The 14,150-nt window shown below is 41.9% G+C and overlaps 2 protein-coding genes across 4 annotated transcripts in view; both read left to right on the plus strand.

Annotated features, from left to right (window-relative positions):
• PIAS3 (protein inhibitor of activated STAT 3) overlaps positions 1-13,050 on the plus strand; it is a 32,877-nt gene extending 19,827 nt beyond the window's left edge. For all 3 annotated transcript variants that reach the window (XM_063440420.1, XM_063440418.1, XM_063440419.1), the window contains exons 6-14: positions 1,979-2,113; positions 3,901-4,006; positions 4,147-4,220; positions 5,313-5,473; positions 6,790-6,926; positions 7,060-7,231; positions 7,556-7,689; positions 9,390-9,427; positions 11,561-13,050. In XM_063440420.1, coding sequence (XP_063296490.1) covers positions 1,979-2,113; positions 3,901-4,006; positions 4,147-4,220; positions 5,313-5,473; positions 6,790-6,926; positions 7,060-7,231; positions 7,556-7,689; positions 9,390-9,427; positions 11,561-11,812 — 1,209 coding nt within the window. In that variant the 3' untranslated portion in view covers positions 11,813-13,050. The remainder of the gene's footprint in view (positions 1-1,978; positions 2,114-3,900; positions 4,007-4,146; positions 4,221-5,312; positions 5,474-6,789; positions 6,927-7,059; positions 7,232-7,555; positions 7,690-9,389; positions 9,428-11,560) is intronic.
• ARHGEF2 (Rho/Rac guanine nucleotide exchange factor 2) overlaps positions 1-14,150 on the plus strand; it is a 602,646-nt gene that overhangs the window by 412,154 nt on the left and 176,342 nt on the right. The window lies entirely within an intron of this gene.

Consider the following 14,150-nt stretch of genomic DNA (forward strand, 5'->3'; position numbering starts at 1 on the left):
AAGTACTATCACTGCCTCTCTATATCCTCCTGGAGATCTGCTCTATAGAACTGAACACAATACTCTAGGTGAGATCTTACCAGGGATCTATAAAGTACTATCACTACCTCTCTATATCCTCCTGGAGATCTGCTCTATAGAACTGAACACAATACTCTAGGTGAGATATTACCAGGGATCTATAAAGTACTATCACTACCTCTCTGTATCCTCCTGGAGATCTGCTCTATAGAACTGAACACAATACTCTAGGTGAGATCTTACCAGGGATCTATAAAGTACTATCACTACCTCTCAATATCCTCCTGGAGATCTGCTCTATAGAACTGAACACAATACTCTAGGTGAGCTCTTACCAGGGATCTATAAAGTAGCGATCGACCGATATTGATTTTTTAGAGCCGATACCGATACCGATATTCTGTGAACTTTCAGGCCGATAGCCGATATAATTTGCCGATATTCTGTACATTTACCATTTTGGAAAATAAAAACTATTTCTAAAGGTAAATGCACAAAATATACATGCCACGTGTAGTGGATGCAGTGTGTTTAGACAGGGGAGCTGTGTATGTTTGTGTAGTGTGTGTGTGTGTGTGTAGGGGATGCAGTGTTTGTTTAGTGTGTGTTTGTGTTGTGGATGCAGTGTTTGTTTAGTGTGTGTGTGTAGTGGATGCAGTGTGTGTTTGTGTTGTGGATGCAGTGTGTGTTTGTGTTGTGGATGCAGTGTGTGTTTGTGTTGTGGATGCAGTGTGTGTTTGTGTTGTGGATGCAGTGTGTGTTTGTGTAGTGGATGCAGTGTGTATTTGTCTAGTGTGTTTGTGTAGTGTGTGGGTAGTGTGCGTAAAGTGAATGCTGTATATACTAAATGCAAAGTGTGTGTGTTTGTGTAGTGTGTGTGTATAGTGAATGTAGTGTGTTTATATAATGCAGAGTGTGTGTGTTTGTATAGTGTGTGTATATAATGCAGTGTGTGTTTGTATAGTGTGTGTCTATACAAACACACTGCATTATATACACACACAATACAAACACACTGCATTATATACACACACACACTATACAAACACACACTGCATTATTATACACACACACTGCATTATATACACACACACTATACAAACACACACTGCATTATATACACACACACACACTATTCAAACACACACTGCATTATTATACACACACACACACACACACACACACACACACTGCATTATATACACACACACTATTCAAACACACTGAATTATATACACAGTGTGTTTGTGTAGTGTATGTGTATAATAATAGAGTGTATGTGTGTGAGGGGGCATTTTTTTTTTTTATATTAAATTAATATTTTTTTTATATGTTTAATTATTATAATTTTTTTGATGTTGTCCCCCCTCCTGTTTTTTGCCTTGCCAGGGAGGGGGGGGGGCAGTCAGTGGCATTGGCTTAGGCTGCTGGGGGGGGGGGGGGTGAGCGGGCAGCAAGCGTTTACTCACCTCCCAGCAGCTCCTCCAGCTCCCCAGTGTAAATCTCGCGAGACCCGCGGCCGTCAGAGCTGGCCGCGGGTCTCGCGAGATTTACACTGGGGAGCTGGAGGAGTTGCTGGGAGGTGAGTAAATGCTTGCTGCCCGCCCCCCCAGGACCGCCAGGCTTGTAATGAGCCTGGCGGTCCTGGGAGGTATTATCGGCAATATCGGTATCCCTATTGGCCGATACCGATATTGCCGAAAATACCGAATATCGGCCGATTATATCGGTAAAACCGATAATCGGTCGATCCCTACTATAAAGTGCTATCACTACCTCTCTATATCCTCCTGGAGATCTGCTCTATAGAACTGAACACAATACCTTATCATTTCGTGCTCCGTTGTATAGAGCAGAAGTGTTATTCCTAGTTCTGAGTTACATGTTAGGTTATTCCCTGCAAGGGCTGAGCTACTTTTATTTATATATTCATGTTAATTCCCTCTTCTTCCTCTAGGGCTACTTACCTCCCACAAAGAATGGAGCTGAACCAAAACGGCCGAGCAGGCCCATTAATATTTCTCCACTCGTCCGATTGACCTCAACAATACCCAACACCATTGTGGTGAATTGGTCCTCTGAGTTTGGCAGAGTAAGTGATTTTCCTATTCATGTTTTATCATGCCCAGGGTGTTTGTCTTCTGTGTGGTAAGATTATAGGTACAGCTAACTTTGCCTTCTTGTTGTCCGATATATATGTATGTACACTAAACAAAATTATAAAAGCAACGCTTTTGTCTTTGCCCCATTTTTTATGAGCTGAACTCACAGATCTAAGACTTTTTCTATCTGCACAAAAGGCCTATTTCTCTCAAATATTGTTCACAAATCTGTCTAAATCTGTGTTAGTTAGCACTTCTCCTTTGCACAGGTGTGCCCAAGGCTGGCCAAAATAAAAGGCCACTCTAAAATGTGCAGTTTTACTATATTGGACACGGCTTATGGTAGAGAAATGAACATTCAATTCACGGACAACAGTTCTGGTGGATAATCCTGCAGTCAGCATGCCAATTTCACGCTCCCTCAAAACTTGCAACATTTGTGGCATTGTGCTGTGTGATAAAACTGCACATTTTAGAGGGCCTTTTATTGTGGCCAGCCTAAGGCACACCTGTGCAATAATCACGCTGTCTAATCAGCATCTTGATATGCCACACCTGTGAGGTGGATGGATTATCTCGGCAAAGGAGAAGTGCTCACTACCACAGATTTAGACAAATTAGTGAACAATATTTGAGGGAAAAAAAGGCTTTTTGTGTACATAGAAAAAGTCTTAGATCTTTGAGATAAGCTCGTGAAAAATGGGGGCAAAAACAAAAGGGTTGCGTTTATAATTTTGTTCAGTGTATATACCTTCAGCTGGCAGCAAACTATGTAACTCCCAGAACCCTTTGTCAGTAGTTATTTTTTTTTTTTTTTCTCTGTATGATAGAGTATTTAAAATAAGCAGTGGTCGCTAATTATGCTTAAACAGGAATAGGCTATACATGGTAGTAACAAAAGGTGAAAAACAATAATATATATATCTGTAATGTAGCCAGCTTCTTGGAACTGCGGATCACGAGGCTCTGACAGTCCCAATATCTTTCAGCGTTGATTGCTTCAGATAAAGTTGGTCTCCGGCAAGAATGCTGCTGTACTGCATGGTGGTTGTTGCTTGGGGTCATCTTAGGTGAGTATTGCATATGTCGGCCAGGAAGGTGCGCGTTGCAGGCCATGGGTACGGTGGTTCACTTGGTCCCTTCGCTCTCCAGTCGGGGTTCACTGCTTACCCGCTGTGCCCTTTGGTAAGGTCAGCGGCATGGTTCTATTTTGCCAAAGCGTTTGGTTAGGTGCTCCGTGTCGCCGCCATCTTTGTTTGTGGGACCTGGGTATTCAGCGCCCTTTAGTCGGCTCGATTTCGTCCCAGTGGGGACCGGGATGACCCCCCCGGCCCAGAGGGGGGGGGAACAGGGCCGGCAAGCCCCCATCCTTATAGCGTGTGGCAGTGTGGTGGGGAGACAGGGCAGCGGCCGTCCACCCCGCTCCCCCCAGGGTAGGCCGCAGCCCCCGAAGTCTCGCGCCTCCCGTGGGGGCCCCGAAACTCCCGATCTCGGGGATCCGCAACCTCTCCCACCGCTGTGTGGGTATTGTCAGGCTCCGTTCAGGTAAGGTTATCTGCTGGTTGTGGCTTAAAGGCCCGGTTCCTCCGGAGCCTCTCCGCCATGCGACCGATCAGCATGGCGGTCCGGCCCCGCCCCCCTCTTTTGTCAGTAGTTATTGACAAGCAAAGATGTGTGGGAGTTGTCGGCCAGCATTTGGACAACCTGAATTTCAGTACCATTAGGCCAATACCTAAATGTTTTAATTACATTGTCCCTTTCACATTTCCCTTTGCAGAACTACTCTCTATCCTTGTATCTGGTGAAGCAGCTGACATCCGTAACATTACTGCAAAAACTCCGCGCCAAAGGAATCCGGAATCCGGACCATTCTCGGGCTCTCAGTAAGCATTCAAGGCAACCTTGCCAAGATTGAGATGAAGCACAACCTGCCACTGACATTTCAGTATTCTATCTGCATTTATGTACCGTGTGGCACACTACTCCTAGTTTGTAGCTGACTTTGTTTTATTCTTATTACTAGTCAAAGAGAAACTGACCGCTGATCCCGATAGCGAAATTGCAACCACAAGCCTTCGTGTGTCTCTGATGTGTCCGGTGAGTTAAGTCAAAGAAAGCAGTATAACAGATTTTTCTTTTTGCGTTTTCACACCGTTATGTAACACTCTGATATACAGATATAGCTAAGTTTTTAATACCATCTCTATTTCTTATGCATACATATGACATCTCACGGTTATTCACTAAAATGTGAATTGTCAAAAATTTAATTTTAAGTTAGCTAAGTTTTCATCTCTGCTGTTTTAGACAAAGATTTGACAGATCACACTTTAGCGACTAAGTCTTGATTTAGAATGTGCTTATGCCCTGCATCTACGCACAATGCAGCAATCCAGTCTAGATAGATAGATTATATATACGTTTTTTATGTTTATATATATATATAATATAATTTTGTTAATTTATTTTTATAAAAACTTAAATATCTATGTCAGCAATTCATTGACTGCAAGATCCATTGTTTCCATATACATCACTAATAGACATCTGTCCATCTTACCATTTAGCAAGGTCCGTCAATAGTTAGCATGGTCCTGTTCAGGTCTAGTTCATTCAGATCAGGGTCAGACTTTACAAACAGCAAGTCATCATGCCATCTAATATCAAAACCTATGGATACACTTCAACACGTCATTAAAGACGAGATTGATGTTCTGATATTTATTATTTATGTTTCCGTAATACAGGTCTTCGTGCATTGTTCTCTTTCATGTGAGTTGTTAATGTTATGACCGCTTAGTAATTCCTTTTCATACCAGAAAGCAGCCATTTTACCTTTATAGAATACTATTTAAAATATAACCCTTTTCCTATAAAATGGGACATTAGAAGAATGGAAATTACAGAAAATAAACTGAAACTGTTTTATCACACACTTTGACAGCAACATTCACCGTCTCAACTGTAGTCTGATAAAAAGCAAGATGGATGCTCCCAGTATTCTTATTTTGTACACTCCTATTTGTACATATAGGAATGTTGAATATGCCTGTAGAAAGGTTATTGATTGCACATTTTACAGCAGTAGCCGTGCCAACTTTATATTTGGCGAGTGTAATGCGATTTTGTGAAAACCAATCCTTCGTGTGTGAATGTTAGACATGAAGAAGTGTCTCTGTATTTATACAGCTTGGTAAGATGCGATTGACGGTCCCTTGCCGAGCCATCACCTGCACGCACCTACAGTGCTTTGACGCTGCACTCTACCTTCAAATGAATGAGAAAAAACCTACGTGGACATGTCCTGTGTGCGATAAGAAGGCTCCGTATGATACGCTGATTATTGATGGGTGAGTGCGGCATGCTTTCTGTGCCAGTTTGGAGTTTAGTCACTAGTCTGGAATTTGTATACAATCTACAAGGACATTGCAAACGTTATTCCAAAACAGCCAAATAGGAATACTAGTCAAACTGATCAATTTCTCCAAATCGATTTATTCTGGCTTAAAATGTGCACATTCCTGTGTCAATGTCTCCGAATTCCTGGTATAGTGAATTGATTTGTCTTTCTAATAGAACAGTGCAAATTAAAAAGTTTGAATCATACTTAAAATGATCTTGAAAACAGAACTTGTAATCTGTAGCCCTATGCTACTAGCCAGTCCTTAAAATATGCTCACCACTTCAAGCCCCATAGTATACAGTCCAAGAGAATTTCTAATCTCCAGTGCTTTGCTAGTGGTGTGTTAAAAAAAAAAAAAAAATTGAGCCTTGTTGAAAACCTGGCAAAAGAAGGAAAGAGACTAGGAGGATTTCTAAGTATCCTAAAAGTAGTGGATAAGTTGGTATGCAAGTTTTTAATACTAGTATATACATGGAAAGATAACGAATTCAGTCTGAATTAGACTGAGCAAAGATATAAAACGTAACCTTTATTAAAGATCGAGCTAAAAAGTGGGCTATACAAAGACAAAATAATGCCCACCAGTGACCAATAACAAACTGAATAAAGAACATACATCCAAAAATAAATGTATAAACAACAAAAATGCAATGAAAAGGGAAGGTCTACTAAATGGTAGAAAAATAGCCCACCTATATTCCTCCTAAATAAATGTTCGTTATATACTTGTTTCAATTATGTCTAATATCTTTCTGGAATGATACAAATTACCGTAAGTATATCACGAATCATGTTATCGGAGTGACACGGCGACTCCCTCCCCCTCCCCCCCTCCTCTTTTTGAAAGGGCACATTGTGTTCATCAGATATTGCCAAAGTAGATGTCATATTTCTGATGGGTGCTGTTCCCCTGCTGTACCATTTACCATTTAGGTAATGATCAGGGTCAGCTGTAATGTAGGATCCACTAGTCTAACATGCCGATCCACTTCAGCACACATCATGGCCACTAGCAAACATGTTCTCTATCGGACAAAATACAAACTGTGCCTTGGACAAGTATGCCATTCCATATTCATATCCCATTCTAACCTTATTTGGGAGCTGTTCCCAGTCCTGTTTGAACACAGAATAATACTAGGGAAGTAGCGTTCTAATGACAGTCCTGATATGTCATTGACCTAAAGGAAATTAGGTAAACTGAACCTTTTCTGGGTCCTTCTTCTTATATTTCAAGTGGTTATGTCTGTCTTCTTTTTGCAGTCTCTTCATGGAGATCCTTAATTCCTGCACAGACTGTGACGAGATCCAGTTCATGGAAGACGGGTCTTGGTGTCCTATGAAACCAAAAAAAGAGAAGGCAGAAATCTGCCAAACTACATCCTATGGAGGCATAGAAAGTAAGCATTAGTGCCTGCTCTGTCAATCCTGTCTCATTCATAGTCTTGTAAATGTAGAACATGTTCCTTGTGCACAACTGAAACTCCTCCATGAAGGTCCCGTGCACTGACCACCATCTTCCCTGTGTTTCAGCGAGCGCAATTTACAGTGTAAACTCGGAGGTTAAACACCACACAGAACCCAAGAGAAAAGTGGAGATCATCGACTTGACCTTGGACAGTTCGTCAGATGAAGAAGAGCCCCCAGCCAAAAAAACATGTCCTGTAACCTCTGTGCTAATACCTTCAACTGCAGGACCCAAAGGGTGAGGGGAGCAGAGTGTTTATTGCTGATATTTTCATTGACACACAAAGTTATGCAGGATAAACCGGGAACAGTGCAGTGGGTGACTGAAGGATGTGAGGCTGGCAATGACTTGTAATAAAATGGTATTGTTGAGTGGTGGGCACACAAATAGTCTCCCAGAATAGCTGGTAAAGGTTATTTAAGTAGAGGATTCATAAACCTATTCAATACAAATATTTGTTAAAGTAACACTAGACACCGGAGATAATTGAGAGTAAATAATAAGTGAAAGCTAAACTTCTACATATGTTGGTGTCAATCACAAGGGATGTTTTTATTACAGGGTAATTAGTGTTGACCACCAGGCATCTTCTGTCCTGAGAAGTCCTTCCATGACAACGATAGGCACCGATTACTTATCTGGCCTAACTCTTCCAGACTACCACCGATCCTACGCAGGACCACAAGACCTCCAAGGTAAAGGAGCTAGTTAATTGTGCAACCCCTCAGCCAGTGCATGTCAGAACACTGATCCAGACACCTGGATGTTTTGGTTTAAAACTGGTAACTGCCACTCTCCAAGGCTATTGCTCACTACCATTCAATTAGAATGCTAGCCTTCTTTAAAGTATCTGACACATTTCTGAACCATAGAACCTGCACATATAAACCTCTGGAAAACCAGGTTCTCCGATAATAGAAAGTAGCTTGTGTACATTTGCATTTTATATCTTCATGGTGTTTTAAGAGATTTAAAAAAAAAAAAAAAAAATGTGATTATTCTAAAACAATTTTTTTTTCTGTCTTGTGCACTCCCTTAAAGGGTCACTCCAGACCCCTAAACAAATTTAGCTTGCTGAAAACCTTTGTTTGTTTTCATTTTGCAAAAAGTGCAGATTTCAATAGAAATTGACACTTTTATGAAATACCTGGTTATAGCCCCTTGGTTCTTTTAAGCAGACAGCAGGTAATGTTACTTCCTGGTTTTGTTGGCTCAATGCAGCTGACCTCAAGAGAGCACCAGACTTGCAAAGTTTCTTATTAAAGGACCACTCTAGGCACCCAGACCACTTCAGCTTAATGAAGTGGTCTGGGTGCCAGGTCCCTCTAGGATTAACCCTTTTTATTATAAACATAGCAGTTTCAGAGAAACTGCTATGTTTATAATAGGGTTAATCCAGCCTCCAAATCCTCTAGTGGCTGTCTCACTGACAGCCGCTAGAGGCGCTTGCGTGATTCTCACTGTGAAAATCACAGTGAGAGCACGCAAGCGTCCATAGGAAAGCATTGTAAATGCTTTCCTATGAGACCGGCTGAATGCGCGCGCAGCTCTTGCCGCGCATGCGCATTCAGCCGAAAGGGAGGATCGGAGGCGGAGAGGAGAGCTCCCCGCCCGGCGCTGGAGAAAGAGGTAAGTTTAACCCCTTCCTCACACCAAAGCCCGGCGGGAGGGGGACCCTGAGGGTGGGGGCACCCTCAGGGCACTATAGTGGCAGGAAAACAAGTGTTTTCCTGGCACTATAGTGGTCCTTTAAGCTGTATTGGGAAGTCTGTGATTGGACAGACACAGAATGTCTGGGTGGGGCTAAAATGGGAGGACCTGCAAAGGCAGCAAACAAAAGATCTGCATGTTTTGCAAACAGATTTTAGATATATCCCCAATTAAAAAAATACATGATTAAATGCATGCAAGTTTTCATTTTGGGTATATCTACTAAACAGTGATTTGTATTTATTTTTAATTGGGGCTGTCGAGTGTTCCTTTAATGCCTTGTAAGCCACAGAATTGTGGGAATTTCAGTCCGACATTTAGGGAGATCCAGTACTACAGTGTAATGGTGGATGGTAAATTCACTATGTGGAAGGCCATGCACTAGTGGGTTTTATTCGTACAAAATGCCTGCAGGCAGGAGTACTAGCAAACCATCATTGCTAATAATTCTGATCCCACATTCTTTAAAGATGCAGATCAACGCGCAGTATTAAGGAATCAATGAGAGTTTTTCTATTCCCCTATGTTTTATTTGGTCATATTACATTTCTGCCCTAAAAGAAATATCTGTCCGTCTAATGACGTGTTAAGAGATTTAACCCTTTGGTAATTTCGTGCACGACAAAAATAAAGAATTAAAAAAAAAGAGATTTAACCCTAACCTGCCTCTTCTCTTCCTCCCTAGCACTGGATTTGTATTCCTACTTGCAGTCTGATAATCAGGTGAGTGTCTTCACATCAAACCGCAGTAAAGTAACCCTTCAGACTGGAATATGTGTTTGACTTTGCTATCTGCTTGCTATAAGTCGCAGGAGGTACATGTCTAGTGCTGACCAGCAAATCCTTGTCACGATTCATTAATAATTGATTTCCTCTGGCAGCATTTGAATTCTGCATACTTTCAGGTGAACGCTTTTGATGTGACTCTTGAAACATCTGGAGCTTCTAGCTTTCTTGGGGAAAACATCCCCGAGCAATGTTTTTTTTTCTGTGTGCACGTCCTTCCTGTCTAAGTTTCCAGCTTAGAATATGTGCTGATTGCTGTGTAGGTACCTTGAGATATATATATTATAATATGGTATCTGGAAATGTTATGTGTGTTTGTGTAGAATGTTTTTGGATTAAGCAATAACATATGACGTACTGAACCCATGAGTTGCTTTGTTTTGGAGTTTTTGAGATAGTAGCTTGTGAAATTTTAATCACATTTAAGGGTGAGGATTTTATCTGTCTCAAACCATCTCTTGGCTCTGCCGGTCAGAGTCATGCAGATCACATCATCAGACAGCTTGGGCTGAATGCCCTTTTTTTCTGATTAAATTAGAAGAGAGGGGCATGTCTCCATTGTTCTATGCACAACTACAACTGCGGTGACACGTTAAACAAGGAGTTCAGCACTCCACACAAAATGAGTTACAATGTCGTCTTACATAGCTTTCCACATTTTACATATTATTGTTACAAGTAAAATAAAAGACATGGGATGGGTGCGTTTTTCCCGTGATCATGTTTACTTTCCCGTGCCATGTATGCCTCCAGCCTTCCCCCCTCTGCACCTTTATGGTGTCTACCTACGTGCTGGGTATACTCCAGTGTGTTTATATTACCGTACTGATCCATCACTGATCAGAGGGTGTTATGGTACTTTTTGAAAGTAAACCAAAATGTTCAAATGTCTATCTGTTCCTGTCCAAATCAATAAAATTAAATTGCGTATATACGCTGAAGTAATTAAGTCTGACACACAAGGTTCAGGTTAAAATAACTTCGAGAAAGTTTATTGGCAAGTGAAGTAAAAGCGGGCGCGCAGGCCCTTTTAAGAGGCATTTTGCGTCATCATTGATTATTAGAATATCAGCAAATAAACATCATCAATTGGATTAATTGTTAAGTGTCGGGGTTAGTGTCTTACCTATTGGTTCGAAAAATTAAGAGGTTAGTCCCGTGCCCACCCATCAGAGGTGGGATTATTCTGGACACGGGTGGGGATAAGGGGGTCTTGAGCGTCATTTTACACGGTCAATGATGTCAGGCTTCATGTCCAGGTGCAAGGTCTCTTATGAATAGAACATTTCATTACTACTGTGTTCTCGTGGCCTTCAAACTACATTATCTTACAAGTTCTAAGGAGTAGCCAGCAAGGTTTAAGGAGTAGCCAGCACCTCCTGGTGCTTGTCCTTGCAGGAAACACAGTCTTTTGTCTACTATACTAATTGGGTTGAGAAGTTCAGTCACGTAAGGTAGTTTTAAAATGAACAAGTTAAGTCATGAGGACAAAATGGAGGATTGAAGAAGTCAGGTTAGGAGGACAAAATGGAGGAAGAAGTCACAGTATAGAGTTAAAATGGAGTTAGTACAATAATTCAATACAAGTACAATAATAATTTTTAATAATTCCACATCAAGGGCATCCTAATATAATGTACGCAGAGTTTACACTGCGTCCATCCTGTGTTTTATAGCTATGTAGGACAGATTCGTCATTTGTTGTGAATTTCTTTTTTTGACTTGACGTGTGCTGAAGTCATACTTTGCTGTGGTTTACATGATCGATTTATTATCTGTGTGTGCGCTGTGGCTATTGTTGGCTGCTAAAGCATTATAGGAATTGTAGTGCTCGAGCAGCTCTACAGCTGGCAGTTTGCCATCTTGACTTTAGAAATGATTTTCTCTTCAACCGGGCAGAATGTGTGAAGCTGCTTGTTTTTATGCATAAAATTAACAGCCAACTGTTTAAAGAACTCTGTTAAGAAATCCTTGTGATCATTTCTCCAGAAAGATGACTCGGCTCTGTTTGCTCACAGATCTTTTAGTGCCCACTTCATTCTGCTTATATTTTGTGTCTTTCCCTCTCAGCATTACAGTCCCTCTGTCATCACATCGTTGGATGAACAAGATGCGCTAAGCCATTTCTTTCAGTACAGAACCCCCACCCACTACATGAGCCCCCTGACACAGGCCATCACAAGCTCTCATGGGCCTCCCAGCAGTGCCAGCCGAATAAGCAGCATTGTATCCACCAGCACTCTGAGGGAGAATCACAGCGGGTCCCAAAGTGCCACCTCCACACTGCCAGGGTGCCGGTCTGACATCATATCTTTGGACTGAATCTTTTTCGTGTGAAAGGGAGAATGGACAGAAAGTAGGTTGAAAGAGTCTATCAGAAAGGATGTGCCAGCCAGGGCTACATTATTGAGGAACGGCTGGTGATATACCTGGCTCTGAAAACTCAGCACTATATTTACTACAGCTTCAGTCATTTTGTAGCCTTAATGTGGCTTATGGGTCTTTATCTGTTTTTATTTGGCAGAATCCTATGTGGCTACCATCTTGTATGGCATTTCAGTGCCAGAGCTGAGCTATCTTCCAAAAGGACATTTTGAGAATGTACAGGAATTCCTTCTATTGTTACAGAAAAATAAAGCACATGTCACTTCAGTGTTCCATCACCCCATATAATTCACCCTCTGACGTTTAAATGGTGTGTGAAATCCCACAAAAGCATTTCCTTTCAATTCAGGTTAGCTTTCATCTGTCAATCAAAAGTCCAGTGACAGAATAAAGCACAGATATTTCAGAGTACAATTTATATGGGGGTTTAATAGCACTGCCCTTTTAAATAAATGGTGTCCGCTGGTCCAAGTGATTGGAGCCCACTTAAAAAAGACAATCTATTGCATATCCTTGGTTCATTCATTAATCATGGGTAATATTAAAGTATGTTTTGAGAGCATTTCAGAGCAGGTGTACCCGAAAGCAAAGAGCTACGATTTGCTTAATAATTTAGAATCCTGATTTTTGGATGTCTGCATAACAAAATATTGCAGAACTTCCTACCGCTCTGAGTCTGTGGTCAGAGTCTACACACGAATAGAGTGGCATCTGTCATTCCCATAATCCAAGAGGCAATTGACCCAATGTACAGTCTCACCAACGTGTTAAGACAGACACCGATTAGAAATACTTAAGGGATATATATCCTCCGACTATTTGAACAACCAAAAGAAAATAACAAAATAGCAGCTTATACTCGTAACAGTCCCGGTTAGTTCCTAATGTGTGAATTGTTGGGAACTCGGTGAATTGCATATAGTAGGGCAAAACCGCCAAATACAAAAAACTACATGTCAGCTGTGTTTGAAGTTTAGCTGTTGCGGCCTACGATGTGTAATTGACTTTAGTAACCAGCTGACTGAGTTGGGATGATTAAAAACGATGGTCAGCATAACTTGATATTAGATTTTTGGCCTTTCTTTTATTTTTTGAGCCTCTATACCAGTGATGGCGAACCTATGGCACGCCGGGCCCTCTCTGTGGGCACGCGGCCATAGGTTCACCATCAATGCAGAGTAAGCACCTGCCTGCCCGAAACGGCAGGCGCCTACTCTGCTTCCGGGTCGGGAGGCAGGGGGAGGGATCTGTGATGCAGCTTCCCTGTCCTCCCGCGCGATGCTGTGTGGAGCGTTGCCAAGCGTTACCATGGCAACGCTCCACACAGCATCGCGCGGGACGACAGGGGAGCTGATTCACAGATCCCTCCCCCTGCAGTGCTTACCACCACTGCACCCCTACCCCCCCCCCCAGCAGTACCCCTACCCCCCCACACAGAACCCTTACCCCCCCACAGCAGTACCCCTACCCCCCCCCCCACAGTACCCCTACCCCCCAGCAGTACCCCAAACCCCCCACACAGTACCCCTACCCCCCCCCGAAGTACCCCTACCCCCCACAGCACCCTTACCCCCGCCCAGCACCCCTCTCACACGCACATTACCCCTCATACACAGCACCCCCCCCCCCACACACACACACGCAATTGCCGTGTTGGCACTTTAAGGAAAAAAAAGTTGGCATGTATTGCGGTTTGGGCACTCGGGCTCAAAAAGGTTCGCCATCACTGCTCTATACCATTAAAGGGGCAAATTTACGAAAAAACCTTTTATCTTATTGTATTTACTTTATTGATCAACTTTAAAAGGAGGCATAGAACATTAATAATTTGATCCTTATTTTAAAAAAAAAAAAAAAATTTAAAAATGCTTTTTTTTTTCTTCTCCCCCCATGAGCCCTAAGTTCTGCGTATCTCTTTTAACAAGGCTTAACCACCAGAAATTATAATAATAATACAATCATATGGAAGAAAAGTACTCCTTTCATTATCAGATACTTCCCGGTTTTTCAAAAACAAATGTATAAACGTGATAAACATCTCAAGTCACGTGACTGTAATGGCTTCCACCTATAGGTCTGGTTTTGGCAGCTATAGAAATGGTCCTGTTTCCACGTGTGTTTTGATCGCAGCACAGCTCTTGAGACTTTTGATTTTCCTATTCACAAATTAAACTACAGGATTTTAAGACACAGCTTCCAGCCTACTGTTACAACATGTACAGAGGATACAAAACCTGCATCCTCCAAATGATAGAGCTATTCACTAACCATGCTT

Source organism: Pelobates fuscus, chromosome 13 (genome assembly GCF_036172605.1).
Source record: "Pelobates fuscus isolate aPelFus1 chromosome 13, aPelFus1.pri, whole genome shotgun sequence".
Classification (NCBI taxonomy): domain Eukaryota; kingdom Metazoa; phylum Chordata; class Amphibia; order Anura; family Pelobatidae; genus Pelobates; species Pelobates fuscus.